General features: G+C 39.7%; 1 protein-coding gene across 3 annotated transcripts in view; it reads right to left on the bottom strand.

Annotated features, from left to right (window-relative positions):
* NRP1 (neuropilin 1) overlaps positions 1-23,489 on the bottom strand; it is a 168,995-nt gene that overhangs the window by 33,486 nt on the left and 112,020 nt on the right. For all 3 annotated transcript variants that reach the window (XR_006104564.1, XM_042474180.1, XM_042474181.1), the window contains exons 7-9: positions 12,002-12,160; positions 4,548-4,692; positions 3,424-3,758 (exon numbers count right to left, since the gene is read on the bottom strand). Coding sequence is in view for 2 of the 3 variants with exons in the window: in XM_042474180.1 (XP_042330114.1) it covers positions 3,424-3,758; positions 4,548-4,692; positions 12,002-12,160 (639 nt within the window). In the remaining variant the exon portion in view is untranslated. The remainder of the gene's footprint in view (positions 1-3,423; positions 3,759-4,547; positions 4,693-12,001; positions 12,161-23,489) is intronic.

Raw genomic sequence — 23,489 nt, 5'->3', positions numbered from 1 at the left:
GTTCGATAAACAGGCACCAAAAGAACATCAAATAGTAAGCGACAATTATGCAATGCCTGGGAAGGCTTTTCTGAACAGGATGGTTTTCAATACAGTTTTGCTTCTTTTATTCATGTTACAACACACTGTTTATTTTATTTCCTATGTTTTTCATTGCATTTTTGTCATTTTAAGTCTCTCTGAATATCTTGTATAGAAAAGTGGTGCAAACACTTATTAAACCAATTGTGCTGTGCAGCTGGTTGTTATAGCAAAATCTATCGTATTGTGTTCTCCTTCCAGCAAGGTAGTGAATAGACTGTGTTTCAATTCAAGAAGCAGAACTACTTTTAATTTATTATTTTAATCAGTGTAGTTACCGTTGCGTACAGCCAAGCTTGATTAACATTTTTAAAATACCTAGGCCCTGTTTTAAAATTCACCAGCATCTTAAATCCAACAAATTTATCAAATTTCCCCATGGAAGAAACATATTTGAATGTGTTGAATATTTTAGTAGGATTATAAGTGTTATAAAACATGACTTTTTTTTAAAAAAAGTACTAATCTCTGAAGCTTATTTCTGTTAGAAATGAAAACTCTGAGTGGACTTAATGTATTTGCCAATGTTCATTTTTGTCAAGACTTCTAGTTTTGACAGTGATGGCAATTGCCTTGAATTTAATATCAGGAGGGCAAGCAGCATAAGGAATGGCACATCAAAAGCATATGTTGCTCTCTATTTTTTCTCAGGGTTTGGAAAGATGTGTCAAAACAAGATGTATTTATTTATTTATTTTAGAAAAACAAGTGGTTAGATCTCATTGCTAGATTCACTCACTGTTCACACTTTACAGTGAATACTGTACTTGCAGCATCAAGGTCATTTGAAGCAGACTTGCTTTTGCATTGATTTCCAGGAGAAAATGGAAAAGAAATGGCTGCAGCTGTTCTAAGCCACCCCTGGTGGGATAGTGATTGCAGTGCTGAATTATGATCAGGGAGGACAAGGTTCAAATTCCTACATAGATAACCATGGGCCAGTCACCCTATCTCAGTCTAAGCTGACTCACTGGATGGATCATTGTGATGGAAAATGGAATGGGGAAAAACATTATTCCTGGAGGAAGGGTAAGCTATACACATAATAAATGCATATAATTAAGAAGAGCTGCAACACTCCAAGGATCTGGCCAAATATTTTCAAAAGATTTGCAAGGAAACTTGGTCTCAGAAAAACATGAGCGTTTGAATGCTTTTGACACCTCCAGCCTTACAGATACCAACTGTCACCATGCTGCAATGGGCCTGTGTATGACTACCAGACATTCACATTCATTCAGAAACAAATGAAGCAGCAAATACTTTCTCCCAAGAAATCAGTCCTAGTCTCACAGTATACAAACACCACTACATTCTTGTCAGAAACGTCATTCACTGCTTTTAAATGTCAGCTTTCCGGTGTCAGGAAACCCTCCATCTTCATCTTGAGAACAAGGCTGTTTGAGATACAACAGAGGAATGTTACATCTCAAAGGCTGATGGGTGTTCAAGGGAAATGGAATGTCAGATAATTTCTTATGGGATGTACAGAATCCATGTATACTGAACATGATCAGAAGCCTTATCTGCTGACAATTCTACTGATGCTTAAAATTGGATTATTTTATCTACTTTTTGACAAGTGGGATTCCACACCTCTTCCTTAGTTGTCCCAATGACAGCTCTGCTTGGTGAGAGAGGCCACATGTTACAGTAAACCTACCCTCTCTACTCAGGGTAGGCACTGCAAGAAGAAACCTCAGCAGAGTTTGGAAAAGTTTCTCCTTTAGATTACAATTCTCAGAATGCCCCAGCCAAGAAATTCTGGAAGTTGTAGTCCAATGCCTAGATCCAACTGTTTGTCTCAGTTAGAATATTGACTGAAAATAGGACATTAACATCTGTTTCATGAGTTTATGAGTGTTTAACTGGGATTAACTAGACTGGATTTGCCCCCACCCCCAATAGCTTCCAGGCTCTGATCCTGGACTTCTGGTTTCTAGGATGAGGAACCTGGGCAATCACATAACTTGCAGGAACAAAATATAACTCATGGCTGCTGACTACCTCAGTCTCCCCAGAGGTCTTAAGTTCTTGTCATGGAGAACAAAACCTACCACTCATGCCCAACTACTTCTGCAGACTGTAATAGAACAGGCATTTTCCTCCATTTACTGCTTTGTTTTTTTTAGGTGCAAATGGAAGACACTCACTGCACATACCATCACAACCCCCTCTGAAGAAACTTACCCAGACTCAATGCATAGGTGCATTTATAATAAATATTAATCCCCTGAAACTGACAAGGCCAAAATGATATTGTATTGATTTCAACAAGCAAGTGTTCTAGTAAAATTGAAAATAGGCCCTCTGAACTAAAGTCAGCTCTGGTGTTTGACAATGACAGACAAACATTTCCTCTTCATATTTGTTTCTTGATGTAACAACATATAACCCATGTTTACACAAGGCAAAGGAAAATATGGATTAGTTTATGGAATAACAGGGTAAGACACACAATACAAAGCCACTGTGTTATGATCAGCACAGACCATTATGACAGGGGCAGCCTCAAGTTCACAAAATTACAACAGATACAAAAGACTGGCAAAAGATGTGCTTCTGGCTAATTTTTTGAAGAGGAATAAAAAAAAAGATGAGACACAGAGTTCTGGTTGATTGGAAGCTAAACAACTTGTGCTGCTTTAGGTATTGTTCGATTCTATCCCCATCCTATTTGGAACAAGCTTTAGAAAATCCCAGTAGAAGACACTCCAAACAAATACTGAGCTCTCGCCCCCCACATTATAGAATGAAGATATGTCTGCTGATAGTCTTAAACAACATATTCTATATGAGTCACATTCCTTTTTTCAGCTCCAGGGTACAACACTTTGACCCTTTTATATATACACCGGAAACTGTCTCATATCAATCAGACCATCTAGCTAGCTCAGTATTGTCTACTCTGACTCGCAGCAGCTGTCCAATGACTCAGGCAAAAAGAAGTCTGTCATACAGCAGTGGCTGGTGGCTTCTACGGCAGTTGGGCTGTGTGTATACTCTGGGGTTTAGTCCAAACGTCAAGGACTTAGCGAACAGACAGGCCGAAACAAAGCTGCTTCAGGTCACTTTAGAGATATGCTTGGCCCTTAGTCAAGGTTCTAAACCCTATCTCTCAAACAGATTCAATACCTTAGACAGCTCCTTCAAACTTTCAGTTAAAGCTCACAGCATATTCATCACCCAATTGACACAAAAGCTGCTACTGCTTTTGTATCACTTGCTGGCAGATCATTTTAAACTGGAGATGCTAAGGGCTCAGCCTGAGACCTTGTGCATGCAAATCCTGTCTCTTAAGTTATACAGTTCTTCTTTACCACAGAATGATTACAAGCTCACCTTAGCCTTCCTTTTGCTGGCATCCATAATCCACTTCCAGTCTGATCCATTGTAGCTGTATCCAAGCTTGAATTTCCTCATGAAGACTTTGTTCTCTCTGTGTTTACCTCCCTGGACAATTATGCCTCGCACTATCTTCTCTTCACCAAGGTCTATTTGGAGCCATTCCTTTGCATATGTGTGTGTGGCAGGTGGCGGTAGTGCCCACCCTACTCGACTAGTTATAAGACGGACATTTTCCGGGATCCAGTTTCTCTCAAATTCATTTGATGCAGTAATCTGAGAGTCTGTGATCAGACCAGATACCATACCCAGCATGCCAGAGCAAGGATAATCTAAAGAAAGAGAAGAGAATTATATAAGAGGACATTTTAAGTGGTCAAAGCACATATGATTTTTTTTTAGTAATTCTTTCAGCAACCATATACCATAGATCACTGGCCTGGAGTAGAAAATCCTATATGCAGGGTCAAAATGTGATGAGTTTGGAGCATTCATAGATGTTGACAGGCTGGAACTAAAGAGAGAGCTAACAAAAGGTAACAGCAAACTTCCTCTGAATAAATCTTACCAAGTAAAACCATAAGGTTGTTATACATTGGACTCCCCTTGAAGGCACATAATAACAACAATAAAGACCAGAGTAACTAAAAAGTCTAAGAGACATAGCCGTGTTAGTGTGGAATATCAGTATGTGACGGGATCTTGTAGCACTTTGAGACTTACTGTGTGAAAGAAGCTATAGCATTCCTCAATTTCAGAGGTGCTACAAGATTGCTTTCCATAAATTCTGTACCCCAATTTAGCACTCCTAAGCCATTTAAATGGTCCATGTTTCCAGGAAAGCCATTTTAGAACATGGTAAGTAACAATACACACAGCAGGCCATGTGCTGAGTATTGTTTTCAAAATCCTGTTGGTAGCCACAATGGCAAACTAATGATGACAATCCTTTGCATGTTTATTCAGGCATAAGTCTGTTTTCAACAGATCTCATTGGAAGATAAATCTGCAGAAGATAGCAGCCTTCTTATATTTATTTTCTGTTCTATTCAAATATTTATAAAATAAGAATAGTTATTGTCAGTTCTGTTTCTAAGAAAAGAAAATACCTTAGTCCTTACCTGTTATTTTGCATCCATATACTTCAAATCTTAGCGATATCCCAGTTTCCCAGCTTGCAGGTTTAATTCTAACAAAACGTGTCAGAACTGGTTTGGGGAAAGTTCGGTAAGCAATATCAGTGGGATTGGTGTTCCCCACAAACACCTACAGAAAGAGAGGAAGACATCAAACTTCTCTTGAATATATTTGAATATATCCCTAAATATATGATGGTTAATAACAATAAACAGACTTCACAAAGCATGGTGGAGATATGGGTAAAAAAACACCACAAACTATCATTGAGTTCCTGTGGGGACATTGTTGCTGTGTGCCTTCAAGCCATTTCCAACTTATGGCAACCCTAAGGTAAACCTATCATGGGGTTTTCTTGACAAGGTTTGTTCAGAGAGGGGCTTGCCTTGCCTTCCTCTAAGGCTGAGAGAGTGTGACTTACCCAAGGTCACCCTGGATTTCCATGGCGGAGCAGGGCTATGAACCCTGGTCTCCAGAGTCATTGTCCAGGATTGTTCAAACCACTATACCATACTGGCTCTCTGAGGACTATTTAGATAAAATTAAAGCCATAATCACATATGGGAGTGTTTCGTATGCTGTTCCACTGGTTTTTATTCTTCTTTAATTGTTTTTTTGTTCTAGTTTAATTGGATTTCAACAAAATGTTTTTACTTATGAACCTGTATGTGTTTTAATCTGTTTTACTTAAAGTTTGCAAGCTGCCTTGAGTCCCAGTCTGGAGCATAACACGTGTGTGTGCGCTCGCGAGCTTCACTGACCTTCTCTCATCAAACAAGAGAAACAATAATGCCATACAAGATAACATGCATCTGTTTTTATCGTTTAAAGAATTTCTACCAGAAGAAAGTCAAATTCTCCACTGACTGAGTTTAAGGAAGGTGACTAATTTCCTTCTTCGTTAAACAATGTAAAACACCAATTTCCTGATCTTAGGCATTTTGCCTTTTATGGAGAGTACTTCTTACACATACCCCAGATTTCCTGTTTTGTCCTTTGCTCAAAGCAGAATAGACCAAAAGAAGTTGGCTATCTCATCAAACAAACTTTAGCTTATCAACCTATGCACTTAACTTGTTCTTCATCTTCACAGTGGAATTAGTCCATTTGAAACCATTCATTCTCTGACAGACAGCCTATTGCATTGAATTTCCCTGACTTGTACCTTCTATATTTGATCTGTTTCTTCCATCACAGTCTCGCTAAGAATTGCTCTTCCTTTCTTAATGGGAAGGAAGTGGCCATGGAAGAATATCAGCATGGATGTCTTGCTTAAATTGACTATATTTACTACCAACCATCTGTTCAACTTATTAATATTAATTGGACAGGGAAGCTAAGCCAAGCCTTTGGTAAAGCCTGGCTTTTCTCAGTATAAGAGGACAAACAGGATGAAACAGCAAGGCTGTTATCTGTTATGCATGATACGAAAGTGTAGCCAAAGTACAATTGTTGCTTTCTGCAAGACCTTTAGGAATGCACTAAGAACCAATAGCAATAGTGAGGGGTATTTTATGCTTTAATTGACAAATCTTGCTTAATATGGTGCCTATATCAAATCAAACAACAGATATCTATCTCCTCCAGTGGTACTCTCTCTCTTTCATACACACACACACACACACACACACACACACACACACACACACACGAGATCTTATAATAATAAAATAAATAATAAAACTTTTATTTGTATACCGCTTTTCCTTCTGATCAAAGCGGTTCACACTGTGCCAGTTATGTGACATATGTCACAATACAAAGCAATACAATACATCAAGCAATACAGTACATTAGCAAATTACATCAACAATTTTACACAATTCAATATAAAATCTGGAGCCGCATATAAAACTATTAATGGCTATCAGTTGTGGTTGGACAGCCTGATCTTAATTAGGGTATTCTATCTTTAAAGAGAATCAGGAGGGTATGCTTTCTGAAAAAGATAAGTTTTCAGTGTCTTCTTGAAGGCTTCCAATGTGGAACAAAGTCGGATTTTTTCAGGAAGTGCATTCCAATGAGTGGGGGCTGTCATAGTATAGGCTCTCTGAAGAGTTGCTACTAATTTTACCCTGGGGTATTCAAGTAAATGTGTCCCCATTGTTCTGAGGGTGCAGGGCGGATTATGTAGGGAGAGGCGCTCCCTCAAGTAACTCGGGCCCAAGCCATGTAGGGCTTTATAGGTAATAACCAACACTTTGTATTGCGTCCGGAAGCTAATAGGCAGCCAGTGGAGAGATTTTAATGTAGGTGTTATATGGTCCGATCTTGAAGTACCCATAACCAATCTGGCTGCAGCATTCTGAACTAATTGAAGCTTCCAAACCTGGTACAAAGGTAGCCCCATGTAGAGCGCATTACAGAAATCCAAATGAGAGGTTACCAGTGCATTTACTACAGTTTCAAGGTCCTTTCGAACATGGACGCAGTTGGCGTATCAGCCGAAGCTGCTACCAAGCACTCCTGGCCATCGCATCTACTTGAGATGACAACTGTAGAGATGAGTCCAGGAGTACTCCCAAACTGCGAACTTTATCATTTAGGGGAAGCATAACCCCATCAAGGATAGGGTGGCAAATTTCCCTATCTGGATTAGGGGTACCTATCACGAGTACCTCTGTTTTCTCTGGATTCAGCTTGAGTTTGTTTTTCCTCATCCAGCCCATTACTGACTCCAGGCAGGCATCCAGAGGGGAGGTGCCATCCTTAGTCACTGTATCAGTCGGAGACATGGAGAGATAGATCTGGGTGTCATCAGCGTACTGATAATACCGTGCTCCATGCTTTCAGATGATCTCTCCCAGCAGCTTCATGTAAATGTTAAATAGCGTGGGGGATAGGATGGCGCCCTGAGGAACACCAGATGTCAGCTCCCTTTTATGAGAGCAACTATCCCCCAGCCTCACTGACTGGAACCTTCCTGAGAGGTAGGACCGGAACCACTGGAGCGCAGTGCCCCCAATACCCAACTCTCCAGGCGTTCCAGAAGGATACCATGGTCGATGGTATCGAAGGCCGCTGAGATATCCAAAAGCACTAACAGGGACACATTTCCCCTGTCAATGCCTAGACGGGGATCGTCGACTAAGGCGACCATGGCAGTCTCGACTCCGTGTCCCACTCTGAAGCCGGTTTGAAATGGGTCTAGATAATCGGCTTCATCCAAGACTGCTTGGAGCTGAAAGGTGAGTGCCCTCTCAATCACCTTGCCCAAAAATGGTAATAAGGAGACCGGTCTGTAGTTACTCATTAACAAAGGATCAAGAGAGGGTCTCTTCAAAAGAGGTTTTACCACTGCCTGTTTTGGGGACAGTGGAAATACACCTTCCCGAAGAGATGCATTTACTATAAGATGTAACGCAGTTTTTATAGCATCTCCCCCCTGAATGGTCAACCAAGAACGACAAGGGTCGAGAGGACAAGTCATCCTTTTCACCTGACCAAGGAGCTTGTCCACGTCCTCGGTACTAACAAACTCAAAGCAATCCAGAATAACCTTGTTTCCAGAGTCACTGGATGCCTCTGCAATAGATTCTGTCAAAAGGCTGGCATCAAGATCAGCCCTTATCTGAGAGATTTTATCGGCAAAAAAGTCATTAAAGGCATCACAACAGGCTATAGTTGGCTTTAATAAAGGGTTCAGGGTGGTCGGGGGTTGAGTTAATTCCCTAACCACCCTGAACAGCTCTGCAGGATGAGACTCTGCCGATGCAATCCGTGCAGCACAGAACAAATTCTTTGCTGCATCGATTGCTTCTCTGTAGGAACGCAACATCTTCTCATGGAGAGTCTTGTCAGATAAGTTCCCATGTTTCCGCCAGTGGCACTCTAGTCGTTGCACAGCCCGCTTCATCTGGTGAAGATCTTTAGTGTACCAGGGTCTTTTATTTGAAGCAAATCCCCCTCTTAATAAAACAATACATACAGCAAAACCCTGTGTGATATGAAAAGTACTGTAGAGGCGTCCGTCCAGATTCACTTACTTCCCGTTTGTGATCTGAAATTTCCGCAGATGGGAAGCCAGGAGGGGCAAAATGGCGCGTACAGCCATTAAAAACAAGGCTCCAATAATCACAATTTTTCCTATTCATGGGGTGATGGTGGTCCAAAACGGATACCCCACGAATCAGAAGGGATGACTGTATTTCCAATTGGACTAACTTTGTGAATTGGCACTATCCTAGCTAACCGTCAGCTCTCATAACTCAGTACTCTTTTTCATGTCAGGAATCTGTACCCAAGAACCTCGTTCAAACAATTCACCATATATACCTGTTTTTCTCCTTCACTAATTTGGGTGATCTCATCATTTTCTCTTTAAAAGGGTGAAAAAGCTCCACCCAGCAAAATGATCTTCTCCTGTACCACAGAGTGACTAAACCTGAAGAAACTTCTTGTATCTCATCATCCTTTTCCCTCTTGTTCTTTCTCTAAACAGAATTTCACAATCAAAGCACTCCCAACAGATGGCCATCCAGCATCTGTTTAAAAAGCCCCAAAGAAGGAGACTCCAGCACATGCCAAAGGAATGTGTTCCACTGTCAAATAGCTTTTACTGTCAGGAAATTCTTTCTAATGTTGAGGTGGAATCTCATTGCTCTGGGTCCTACGAGTCTGGAGCTGCAGAAAACAAATTTGCTCCACCTTCAGTATGGCATCCCTTCAAATATTTAAACAGGGCTATCATATCTCTTCTCCAGGCTAAACATACCCAGCTATCTAAGTCTCTGTGGACATGGTTTCCAAACCTTTCACCATTTTGGTCACTCTCCTCCAGCTTGTCAACATCTTTTTTGAACTGTGGGGTCCAGAACTGGACAGAGCATTCCAGGTGAGGCCTGACCAAAACAGAATGCAGTGGTACCAATACTTCCCTTGATCTAAACACTTTACCTCTATTTATGCAGTCTAGAATCGCATTAGCTTTTTTGGCTGCAGTATCACACTGTTGACTCATATTCAGGGAACAGTATTCTAAAAACAAAAACAAAAACCCACCTTTCTGAAGCTCTGCTCACATCTAATCTATTGAGGACTACTACTATACCTAGTCATATAGCTATGAAATACTCAAAGCTAGGTTATGTCTTCTGTCTCTTTTTATAACTTCCATGTGTGTGTTTATGCAGGTTTTTATCTTTCAGTATCATTCATCTCTGTCCTGCCTTTTAACCCATTGGCAGTTCACAAAATAAATGATAGTCATGACTGTATTCTGAATCCCAATAAACTTTCTTCTGAAAATAAAAACATAAAGGTTCAAAACTCTTTCTGAGATCACTCTTTGAGGACATCAGCACAGGTTTTCTCACTTGCTGTTGTCAGAGGTGGTTAACCTGCTGACTTCAACGGAAAGGGCCTTTTTAGTGATGGCCTCACTTATCTGGAATTAATTTCCATTTTGAAGTTCATCAGCCTCCCCCATTTGTCAGTTTTCAAGAAAAGTATCTCCTTAATTATTTTCACTGCTTATTGGTTAATCCTATTTTTCCATTTGTTTTATAGTGTTTACATTATATTTAATGTTTTATTTATTTATTTAAAACAATATTTATTGTTTTATTGATTTGTTTTATTTTATTTTACTCTTGCACACTACCTTGAGAGAGTTTTACATTCAAATGTATAATTAAAATAATTGAAATTATATATAATGAAAAGCTTTGTTGGGTCAGACTAATAATCTAGTCTGGCATCCTGTTTTGCAAAGTAATTATCTAGATGCCTCTGGGAAGACCATGGCAGAGCGTGCACATAATTGTCCTTTTCTGCCATTCCTTCCCAGCAGCTAATATTCTATAACACACTATAAAACCACCATGGTATCAAAATTACACATTGTCACATCTTGACATGAGTGCTATAATCACAACTGACAATGTCTATAGTCCAGAAACTGACTGTAGTTTTCCTCCACCATGCTAAAACTGTGCACTGCTGCTATGTTTACAGTGCAGTACAGAGTAGTCTTGAATCTATTACACCAAGACAGAGAGCCAGGACTCAGCTGTACCAGTAAAAGGGGGGAGGGCGGGCTGAAATTTATATTAGTGGGAGGGTGAGAGATGCCATATGCAATATTAGCTTCCAAAATCAATCTATCCAGGCCTTGACTATTGTCTAAGTAAGAATGGGTTCATGCTTGAACAAGCTATAGCCAAGCTGTTTAGAGACTGGTCAGTCAGTTAAGGATGGGCTATAACTGTATTTATCCACACCATAGATACTTGATTCCCCCCCCCCCCCATCATTCCAATGGTACTCAGGATTTCTTCCTTCCAATTTAGATGGCTCAGCATTCTCTTCCTTCAACTTCATTCCTGCCAGTTGTGATGAAGCCACCGATGCAATGCAAGAATTATAGACTACAACTAGGGTAATGATGCAGGAAGACAAACAGAAGAAGGAATAGAAATGATTAAGCCAAAGTTCCAAATGCCCAAGAGAAGGCAAAACAACAAAACACTACAGTGTCCCTCCACATTTGCTGGGGTTAGGGGTGAAGGACCCTGTGAATGTGAAAAACCACAAATAAAAACAAAGCAAAACATTATTCTTTTAATAATAATAATAATAATAATAATAATAATAATATATTCAGCCAAGGCTATCAGAGTGGCTTACAATTTGTAAATCACACATTTTTACCTGAGAGAACACTTCTCTAGGAATCTCAAGGTCCTCCAGTGCAACTCTGTGGTCAACATCTGCCAGATGTTGATTACAGAATCATGCTGCAGAACCTACAAATGCCTAGAGAAGAATTTGCTCTAGGAACTTATAGGTTCTCTAGCACAACTCTGTGGTCAGCTTCTGGCAGAGTGGCTCTAGAGGACCAAGAGATTCCTAGTGAAAACATACAGTATTAATCAAAACAGCATCGACAAAAGTCAAAGATGCAAATGTGGAAGGCCAACTGTATAAATATATGGGGGGGGGAACCCACCCCCCAACAGAGGACTCCAGTAGATCTCAATGTTGTTTTCATCATTTCACTTCTGGCTAGAAGAAGACGCTTCTGCAGTCCTGTCTGTTCCCTATAAAGCATGGAATGGCTGTGACAGGGAGCTTCTTTGTTTTAGGCTGTATCTAATAGGATGCTAGCCCCAATGGTATTTGCCATTTCCTAGCCTGCAACAATTGGTTATTTTACCTTTGTACATACAGTCTAGCCAAGTCTGATGTAGCAAGTGTTTATTTTAAAGGAAAGAAAACCTACTGGGGAAATACTGTGAAACATCTAATGTGAGGAAAAAACTATCAATATTTCAATATTCTGTCACCTTGTCTTACAAACGTTTGGGAGCTTTTTGTTCATTTTTATATATAACAAAATGAATAATGGTTTTCTTTAGAAAGAATAAATGATTTTAAGCATAAAGTACTTTAGAAGCCCATGGGTAGTTAAGAGCACTGCATGGATGAAAATCCTTACCAAAGGTTTATTATTTCCATCTTTAACAGAAATCCAGTCTTCTCCATTAGAGCTGACATCCACTCGATATGTTTTCAAAAAATATTTTTTCTTGGTCTCTTTTGAGATGGCTCCCTGGGTCCCAATGGCAGAAACAAAGCGGAGAAGGCCAAGGTCCACCTAAAGACAGAACAACAGAGGGAGAAAGATGCAGAGAATTTAAATATAACTATTGATCCTAATGTCTCATGCCCTGATTCAGCAATGTGATCCAACAGGTGTGGCAGGTGTAACTGTTTTTTCCTACACAGATGATTTGTGAGGAAAATGGTCAGAGGTATTTACCCTTGTGTGTGCAATCAGACATGGAATTCTCACGCACAGTGAAAACCATAATAGTTTCCAACTGCTTGTCCTCCACATAAACATTTACAATTTCTCTTTAGGGGAACCAGATGTAAAGTTCACTTGGCTCCCTTTGTATTTAATACAATAATGTAAAAACAGTTTTGGGGTTTTCTTTTTGTTTCACAACAGGTTGTCAGAAAAAGGTGAAAAAGCTCCACCTAGCAAAATGATCTTCTTCTATACCACAGAATGACTAAACCTGAATAAACTTCTTGTATCTCATCATCTTTTTCCCTCTTCTTTCTCTAAACAGAATTTCACAGTCAAAGCACTCCTGACAGATGGCCATCCAGCCTCTGTTTAAAACCCCCCCAAAGAAGGAGACTCCACCACATGGATTGGACCTAACTGAGAGAAAGATGTTGGTAACATAAACTTTTGTAGACTTAAATCTACTTCATCACATGCATGACACTTCACTCCATGCTTGTGATGGAGAAGACCTAAGTCTCAAAAAAGCTTATGCTACCAACTTCTTTCTCTCAGTGTTCTTTTTCCCAGTCTCAAAGATACTACAAGAGCCCTGTGAATACTTGCGCTTGTAAGTTTCAAAACCTATGAACAGGTATTTGTTCTGTGTCCATTTGTTGTAATATTTTAATCCCCCTTCCTCCTCCTCACAGCTGAAGGCAATAAACTATCCCACTGACCGGTATTCCTATCTTCATGTTAATATGAATCCACAAAGCTATGGGTGGCAATGGTACATACATACAAGTATCTAGTCACAGATCTTCCAAACCTCCCCAAAAGGTCAAAGGACTCTCTGGAACAGCACTCTTTGATATTTGAGGGGCTACTGCTGGAATGGAAAATCACCAAATCCCCCTAAATTGTGTTCATGAAAACACTTTGTGTGTCAATGCACAGCTCTTTATGAATACCATCTACTGCATTAACCTCCCTCACACAGCAAAGCAGCTGTTTGCCGCAGAAGCAAATAGTTCAGGGGTTAGATGAGACCAGGAATCCAATATAAAACATTGTGTTCCATATAGGTGTTTGAGAGAGACAGAGGGAGATATGTTTTTAGTTTCTATGTAAACCTACTGCACAACCAATCATACTTCTTTATCTTAGCTACCCAAAATATGTGAAAACATTTGCTCGACTAGTCATGAGGAACAAACACTTAAACAAATGAATTTCTTAAGTACCATTATAATCAAAACCAAACATGTCTTTTCCTCTTAAAAATGTAGTGTTTGAAGACTGGATATACATGTTTGAATGCCTCTTGCACGTCACAAGCTTTTAAATTATTTTTGAAACTTGCAGGATACAGATTGTATGTCTCTAGTGTCCCACAAGCATCCTTTTTCCTGGAAGTATGTCATATGTCCAAAAGCAAGCATGGGGGTGAAGTGGGTGGGTGGATGGGTTAAATCAACATACTCGGCATTCTCTCAGGGAAAGTATGAAGGAAGTCTGACTGAAGACAGAACACTGCTATATAGATTTGCATGGCAAATATGCATGCCTTGAGACATAAAAAGTCACTATCTTTGTGAAAGAGAGTACTGACTTCTGGTGCCTATACTAAAACTTTTTTTAAAAATTTACTAATTTTTTTTTACAAATGTTCATGCAAATTCATCCTGTGCCTAATTTTATATATATAGCCCAGACTTTACTGGTGGGGTGCACTGGAGTGGCTATAAGGTCATTGTCAGTTGCCACGAGAAATAAACAATTGAGTAACAGTTGGAACAAGTTCCTATGAGCATCCTCCTCTTTTTGTTGGAATGCCTGCTACCTGGCTTACTGTTTAACGTTTAGGAAACGTACAACAAAGTACAATAATCCAAAATCCACAAAACCGCGATACCTTTATTAGACCAACCAAAATGCACAAAATACATGATGTAAGCTTTTGAAGTTCCAAAACTTGCAACATGTATTTTGTGCATTTTGGTTGTCCTAATTAAAGGTATCACTGATTTGTGGATATTGGATGTTACTGTGTTTCACTTTTGTGTGTGCATGTGCCTGCCGACATGGCAACCCCATGAATTTCATAGGGATTTCTTAGGCAAGGATTACTCAGAAGTGGCTTTGCCAGTTTGTTCCTCTGAAATACAGCCTATAGCACCTGGTACTGATTGGTGGTCACCCATCCAAGTACCAACCGGGGCTGACCCTGCTTAGCTTCCAAAATCATACAGGATGTGGTGGCTTTAAGATATTTTGTTAACTTTTACCTCCCTCCAAGAAGAGAGGGGCCACGGGTGGTTAGCAAAATCTGTCCCATCTTTGCAGCAGGTGATTTCGGAGCATTCAAAGCCCTTTCCAAAGATGGAAAGGGAGTTTTGTTGTTGTGTGCCTTCAAGTTGTTTCAGACTTATGGCAACCCTAAGGAGAACCTATCAATGGGGTTTTCTTGGCAAGATTTGTTAAGAGGAGGCTGCCACTGCCTTCCTCTGAAGCTGAGAGCATGTGACTTGCTCAAGGTCATCCAGTGGGTTTCATGGCCATGTTGGGAATTGAACCCTGGTCCCTAGGGTTGTAGTCAAACACTCAAACCACTATAACCTACTAGCTCTTGGAAAGGGAACACTGAAACAAATAGGGGTGGTGATGGCTGTGCATGTAGTTTATCTGTCAGGAAATGAGAGGTTCTGCAGGGCCAGAAACGGTGGTGAGTGACACCTGTGAGCTACCCTAGGATATTGCTCACCTTTGACACAAAGATTTGTTCAGAAAGAAGGAAAACATTCTTGCTCTTAAAAGTTGAGAAAAGGAGATAGAATAGCCATGATTGGTTTGTTTTTAATGAAAAGCAGACATATAGGCTGCAGTTGGAAAGAAAAGTACCATGCTGCTTCATCCTTTTTCTTTGTCCTTTTCCTATTAAAAATAACAAATATTTAGGGCAGGGCGAGGAGTGGGAATCATGCCACTCAGCATCAAATGTTGTTTGGATGAAAGAACAATCTGAAGGTTAATGGGGGGGAATATCAGCATTATCTTGCAGAGCAATCTCAACTTAAGTTGAAAAACTCTCCAAATTTCACAGTGCTGATTGTGAAGAGCGTTGCATTTTTGAGTTGCGTCCAGTTATAGCATTTAGTTCCAGGATGAAGGACTCTTTAAAAATCTAGATGTTTGAAGGGATGCAGAGCTGAGTTAGTTAAATGAAATCCTTTCTTTGAAAAATTCAAACAGCTCTTGAGTTCTGAAATGATTATGGTCCCAGGCTCATACTGTTCAAAGTGATTTGAAATAACTCTAAATGGAATTTTCATGTAGGTGTTTTTTTCTCTCCCTCCACTTCTTTTTTATCTCCCCTCCAAAAAAATAATCAGTAAATGCTTCATTTTGAGTGAAGTCAAGCAATGATCCATTATAAGAATCCGACAAATTAGAAACCACAGAAGACCCTAGTCTCTGAGAATCAGGAAATGGCTACTTCTTCAGATTCAATAGTCTGACATTTTATTGTACTGTCAAATGGTAATTAAGTTATGGATTTTCCTTACTGAAGCAACTCCTTATCAATGCTACAATAAAGAAATAAAAAAAAATTATAAAACAAAAATAAAACCACTTTGGACAGGATGGAAAAACTCCTGTTAGGCTTCCAGCAGAGCTTAGCACATTTCTATTGTAGGCTCATATTGAGGATGCAGTCATAAACCTATTTGATATTTGGTAAGTCCTATTCTCCAACTGTCCAATTTGGCATGGACAGGGACTGGTTAATCCTTTGTCATCGTCTCACTTTTTCAGCTGCTTTAAAAATGTCTCAGCTCCTCTCTCCTTCTCCCACTGTCTGCCTTTGTCCCCAGTTTACGTCTATCGCTGTAAAATGAGTTCAAAGTACAAAAGTAGTTTGAATTCAATCAACTCTGGGGGGAGAGGCACAGAATCTTGCTCTTCCTTGTAAAGTCAAACAAAAACAAACTAGTGCAGATTCTCCTAGATCCTCTGGCTTTCTTCATTAATATTTTTTCCCCATTTAGACGACAATGATGTTGCTTGGCCACCTGGTTTTTATATATGAAATGTTGGAGGCTATGAATAAGCTACAAGGTATTCAGAGATCATTTTTGGAATTAATCATTGTAAACTTTTGTTAATCAGGTGAAACATAGAACATGGAAGGTAAAGTCAAACCATCTCTAAACAAATCGTAGCAATAGTATTTACATTTCTATACGGCTTCATACTGAACTAAGCAGTCTCTAAGCGGTTCACAATGTGTAAGCCAAGAACATCTTGACAATTAAAACCCTATGATAGGTTCACATATATGCACCACATGTCCACACACAAACTGTTGTTTATTAAAAGTATTTTATACTGCCATTTGATCATATATATATATATATATATATATATATATATATATATATATATATATACCAACAACAAAAACCCTTCTGCTGTATAACCCTCTTCTCTGTCAGGGGGACAAATTTCAAATTGGGAAGGATCTCTGGACTATATTCCAGCAGAGTTTCAGGACTAAGGGCACATTATCAGAGTCCAAAATCAGAGTAAGTAGGGTCAAGGCCTGTTTGAATCAGACTAGTTCCAATTCTTACCAGCTGGGCCAATTCCTCACCAAGCATATGAACGATACCTCAATTCCACGCATATCTACTCAGAGGTAAGTCCTAGTACAACTTGTTGCCTTCCTGCAAGGCATGAATCAGTGGTTCTCCTGCCTGTCAAGTTCAGCTTACCTCTATGCAGTGCCCCTAAAGCTTAAATCCCGTTCTTTGAAGGTGTGGGAGAAGCTTGGATTGGGTATAGGATGCCTACTGCCCAGGCATAGGGGTGTACAATAAAATCCGCCTATGTAAATTTATATCCCGCATCTAGTGTGGGACGAAAGGTAGTGTGATAATTTCCTCACTGCAGTCCTGTTTTAGAAACTGAAATCAAATCCAGGTTCACAATTCTGGTTTATCGTCACAGTTTATAGTCAGAATATACCCATTTTCTTGTTTGAACACATTGGGAAATGGTAGTTTTATATCTTCCAACATGTCATAGGTGAAAAAAGGGATGGCCATCTGAATTTGTAAAGCATGTAGCTGAGTGACATGAGGATGAGATTGAAAAGGTATGTTCGAGTGTCAAAGGCCCTGTACAGACAAGCCAAAATAAAGCTGCTTCAGGTCACTTTGGAGGTATGCTGTTTAAATGATGCACACGTCCTAAGAGTCCAGAAGCCGTGCCAAAGCCAAGCTCTAGTCCTAAGGATTGGAGTGTGGTTTTGGTGTGGCTTCCAGACTCATAGGACGCGTGCATCATTTAAACAGCATATTTCCAAAGTGACCCGAAGCAGCTTTATTTTGGCTTGTCTGTACCGGCCCAAAGTTATTAATATGAAGAACTGTAAAGCAGGGAAACCTCTGGATTTATGAGTCCCAGCCTTGGAAGAAGGGTGGGATATAAATATAATAATAATAATAATAATATTAATAATAATAATAATAATAATAATAATAATAATAATAATAATAATGTCCTAAATTTAGGAAACAACAACAACAATCCTAAATCAATAAATAGAATATTTTGTGTATGTGTATGCAGCATGATTATAATATTAAACTATGCATGGATGCAAAATCAATCAAACCTTGCTGTGACTGACAACTTTCTCTCAAGACTCACAATTGCTGCATGAGCTCTGCATTTACACCCACCCTGCCTGTTCAACACACAAACACATATCAGATCCATATATATTCCTAGCTATTTCATAACTCCTGTAGTCACTGTTTCTCAGCCTAAACTACTGCATAGGCTTGTTAAGATAAAAATAGGGCTGAGAATGGGGAGAAAACATTGGTTATTACCTATAAAGCCCTAAATGGCTTGGGTCCAGGATTCCTAAAGGACCGCCTCTCCCCGTACAATCTGCCTCGCACCCTCAGAACATCTGGGCAGCAACTACTGAAGGTGCCTGGGGCTAGGCTAGCTTCTACTTCTAGAAGGGCCTTTACCACAGCTGCCCCAGCCCTTTGGAATACGCTGCCCATACGTATTCCTATCTTCATGTAATATAATCCACAAAGCTTATGGGTGGCAATGGTAATACATACAAGTACTCGAGTCACAGATCTTCCAAACCTCCCCAAAAGGTCAAAGGACTCTCTGGAACAGCACTCTTTGAGATTTGAGGGGCTACTGCTGGAATGGAAAATCACCAAATCCCCCTAAATTGTGTTCATGAAAAACACTTTGTGTGTCAATGCACAGCTCTTTATGAATACCATCTACTGCATTAACCTCCCTCACACAGCAAAGCAGCTGTTTGCCGCAGAAGCAAATAGTTCAGGGGTTAGATGAGACCAGGAATCCAATATAAAACATTGTGTTCCATATAGGTGTTTGAGAGAGACAGAGGGAGATATGTTTTTAGTTTCTATGTAAACCTACTGCACAACCAATCATACTTCTTTATCTTAGCTACCCAAATATGTGAAAACATTGCTCGACTAGTCATGAGGAACAAAAACACTTAAACAAAGGAATTTCTAAGTACCATTATAATCAAAACCAAACATGGTCTTTTCCTCTTAAAAATGTAGTGTTTGAAGACTGGATATACATGTTTGAATGCCTCTTGCACGTCACACAGCTTTTAAATTATTTTTGAAACTTGCAGGATACAGATGTATGTCCTAGTGTCCCACAAGCATCCTTTTTCCCTGGAAGTATGTCATATGTCCAAAAGCAAGCATGGGGGTGAAGTGGGTGGGTGTGATGGGTTAAAATCAACATACTCGGCATCTCTCAGGGAAAGTTAGGAAGGAAGTCTGACTGAAGACAGAACACTGCTATATAGATTTGCATGGCAATATGCATGCCTTGAGACATAAAAAGTCACTATCTTTTGGAAAGAGAGTACTGACTTCTGGTGCCTATACTAAAACTTTTTTTAAAAATTACTAATTTTTTTTTACAGAATGTTCATGCAAATCATCCTGTGCCTAATTTTATATATAGAGCCCAGACTTTACTGGTGGGTGGCACTGGAGTGGCTATAAGGTCATTGTCAGTTGCCACGAGAAATAAACAATTGAGTACAGTTGGAACAAGTTCCTATGAGCATCCTCCTCTTTTGTTGGTGAATGCCTGCTACCTGGCTTACTGTTTAACTTAGGAAACGTACAACAAGTACAATAATCCAAAATCCACAAAACCGCGATACCTTTATTAGAAACAACCAAAATGCACAAAATACATGATGTAAGCTTTTGAAGTTCCAAAACTTGCAACATGTATTTTGTGCATTTTGGTTGTCCTAATTAAAGGTATCACTGATTTGTGGATATGGGATGTTACTGTGTTTCACTTTTGTGTGTGCATGTGCCTGCCGACATGGCAACCCCATGAATTTCATAGGGATTTCTTAGCAAGGATTACTCAGAAGTGGCTTTGCCAGTTTGTTCCTCTGAAATACAGCCTATAGCACCTGGTACTGATGGTGGTCACCCCATCCAAGTACCAACCGGGCTGACCCTGCTTAGCTTCCAAAATCATACAGGATGTGTGGTGGCTTTAAGATATTTGTTAACTTTAACCTCCCTCCAAGAAGAGAGGGCCACGGGTGGTTAGCAAACTGTCCCATCTTTGGCAGCAGGTGATTTCGGAGCATTCAAAGCCTTTCCAAAGATGGAAAGGGAGTTTTGTTGTTGTTGTGTGCCTTCAAGTTATTTCAGACTTATGGCAACCCTAAGGAGAACCTATCAATGGGGTTTTCTTGGCAGATTTTGTTTAAGAGAGGCTGCCACTTGCCTTCCTCTGAAGCTGAGAGCATGTTGACTTGCTCAAGGTCATCCAGTGGTTTCATGGCCATGTTGGGAATTGAACCCTGGTCCCTAGGGTTGTAGTCAAACACTCAAACCACTATAACCTACTAGCTCTTGGAAAGGGAACACTGAAACAAATAGGGGTGGTGGATGGCTGTGCATGTAGTTTATCTGTCAGGAAATGAGAGGTTCTGCAGGGCCAGAAACGGTGGTGAGTGACACCTGTGAGCTACCCTAGGATATTGCCACCTTTGACACAAGATTGTTCAGAAAGAAGGAAAACATTCTTGCTCTTAAAAGTTGAGAAAAGGAGATAGAATAGCCATGATTGGTTTGTTTTAATGAAAAGCAGACATATAGGCTGCAGTGGAAAGAAAAGTACCATGCGGCTCATCCTTTTTCTTTGTCCTTTTCCTATTAAAATAACAAATATTAGGGCAGGGCGAGGAGTGGGAATCATGCCACTCAGCATCAAATGTTGTTTGGATGAAAGAACAATCTGAAGGTTAATGGGGGGAATATCAGCATTATCTTGCAGAGCAATCTCAACTTAAGTTGAAAAACTCTCCAAATTTCACAGTGCTGATTGTGAAGAGCGTTGCATTTTTGAGTTGCGTCCAGTTTATAGCATTTAGTTCCAGGATGAAGGACTCTTTAAAAATCTAGATGTTTGAAGGGATGCAGAGCTGAGTTAGTTAAATGAAATCCTTTCTTTGAAAAATTCAAACAGCTCTTGAGTTCTGAAATGATTATGGTCCCAGGCTCATACTGTTCAAAGTGATTTGAAATAACTCTAAATGGAATTTTCATGTAGGTGTTTTTTTTCTCTCCCTCCACTTTCTTTTTATCTCCCCTCCAAAAAAATAATCAGTAAAATGCTTCATTTTGAGTGAAGTCAAGCAATGATCCCATTATAAGAATCCGACAAATTGAAACCACAGAAGACCCTAGTCTCTGAGAATCAGGAAATGGCTACTCTTCAGATTCAATAGTCTGACATGTTTATTGTACTGACAATGGTAATTAGGTTATGGATTTTTCCTTACGGAAGCAACTCCTTATCAATGCTACAATAAAGAAATAAAAAAATTATAAAACAAAAATAAAACCACTTTGGACAGGATGGAAAAACTCCTTGTTAGGCTTCCAGCAGAGCTTAGCACATTTCTATTGTAGGCTCATATTGAGGATGCAGTCATAAACCTATTTGATATTTGGTAAGTCCTATTCTCCAACTGTCAATTTGGCAATGGACAGGGACTGGTTAATCCTTTGTCATCGTCTCACTTTTTCCAGCTGCTTTAAAAAATGTCTCAGCTCCTCTCTCCTTCTCTCACTGTCTCGCTTTGTCCCCAGTTTACGTCTATCGCTGCAAAATGAGTTCAAAGTACAAAAGTGTTGTTTGAATTCAATCAACTCTGGGGGGAGAGGCACAGAATCTGCTCTTCCTTGTAAAGTCAAACAAAAACAACTAGTGCAGATTCTCCTAGATCCTCTGGCGTCTATTCATATTTTTTCCCCATTTAGACGACAATGATGTTGCTGGGGCCACCTGGTTTTTTATATATGAAAGGTTGGAGGCTATGAATAAGCTACAAGGGTACTCAGAGATCATTTTTGGAATTAATCATTGTAAACTTTTGTAATCAGGTGAAACATAGAACATGGAAGGTAAAGTCAAACCATCTCTAAACAAATCGTAGCAATAGTATTTACATTTCTATACGGCTTCATACTGAACTAAGCAGTCTCTAAGCGGTTCACAATGTGTAAGCCAAGAACATCTTGACAATTAAAACCTATGATAGGTTCACATATATGCACCACATGTCCACACACAAACTGTTGTTTATTAAAAGTATTTTATACTGCCATTTGATCATATATATATATATAATACCAACAACAACACACACACACAACAACCAAAAACTTCTGCTGTATAACCACTTCTCTCTGTCAGGGGGACAAATTTCAAATTGGAAGGATCTCTGGACTATATTCCAGCAGAGTTTCAGGACTAAGGCACATTATCAGAGTCCAAAAATCAGAGTAGTAGGGTCAAGGCCTGTTTGAATCAGACTAGTTCCAATTCTTACCAGCTGGGCCAATTCCTCACCCAAGCATATGAATGAATACCTCAATTCCACGCATATTTACTCAGAGGTAAGTCCTAGTACAACTTGTTGCCTTCCTGCAAGGCATGAATCAGTGGTTCTCCTGCCTGTCAAGTTCAGCTTACCTCTAGGCATTGCCCCTAAAGCTTAAATCCCGTTCTTTGAAGGTGTGGGAGAAGCTCGCGGATTGGGTGTAGGATGCCTACTGCCCAGGCATAGGGGTGTACAATAAAATCCGCCTATGTAAATTTATATCCCGCATCTAGTGTGGGACGAAAGGTAGTGTGATAATTTCCTCACTGCAGTCCTGTTTTAGAAACTGAATCAATCCAGGTTCACAATTCTGGTTTATCGTCACAGTTTAATAGTCAGAATAACCATTTTCTTGTTTGAACACATGGGAAATGGTAGTTTATATCTCCAACATGTCATAGGTGAAAAAAGGGATGGCCATCTGAATTTGTAAAGCATGTAGCTGAGTGACATGAGGATGAGATTGAAAAGGTATGTTCGAGTGTCAAAGGCCCGTTACAGACAAGCCAAAATAAAGCGGCTTCAGGTCACTTTGGAGGTATGCTGTTTAAATGATGCACACGTCCTAAGAGTCCAGAAGCCGTGCCAAGCCAAGCTCTAGTCCTAAGGACTGGAGTGTGGCTTTGGTGTGGGCTTCCAGACTCATAGGACGCGTGCATCATTTAAACAGCAATTTCCAAAGTGACCCGAAGCAGCTTTATTTTGGCTTGTCTGTACCGGCCCAAAGTTATTAATATGAAGAACTGTAAAGCAGGAAACCTCTGGGATTTATGAGTCCCAGCCTTGGAAGAAGGGTGGGATATAAATAAATAAAATAATAATAATAATATAATAAATAATAATGTCCTAAATTTAGGAAAAAACAACAACAATCCTAAATCAATAAATAGAATATTTTGTGTATGTGTATGCAGCATGATTATAATATTAAACTATGCATGGATGAAAAATCAATCAAACCTTGCTGTGACGGACAACTTTCTCTCAAGACTCACAATTGCTGCATGAGCTCTGCATTTACACCCACCCTGCCTGTTCAACACACAACCACATATCAGATCCATATAATTCCAGCTATTTCATAACTCCCGTAGTCACTGTTTCTCATCAGCCTAAACTACGGCAAGGCGGTTAAGATAAAAATAGGTCGGAGAATGGGGAGAAAACATGGTACAAGTT

Source organism: Sceloporus undulatus, chromosome 6 (genome assembly GCF_019175285.1).
Source record: "Sceloporus undulatus isolate JIND9_A2432 ecotype Alabama chromosome 6, SceUnd_v1.1, whole genome shotgun sequence".
NCBI lineage: Eukaryota > Metazoa > Chordata > Lepidosauria > Squamata > Phrynosomatidae > Sceloporus > Sceloporus undulatus.
This window is presented reverse-complemented; position numbering and strand designations above follow the sequence as displayed.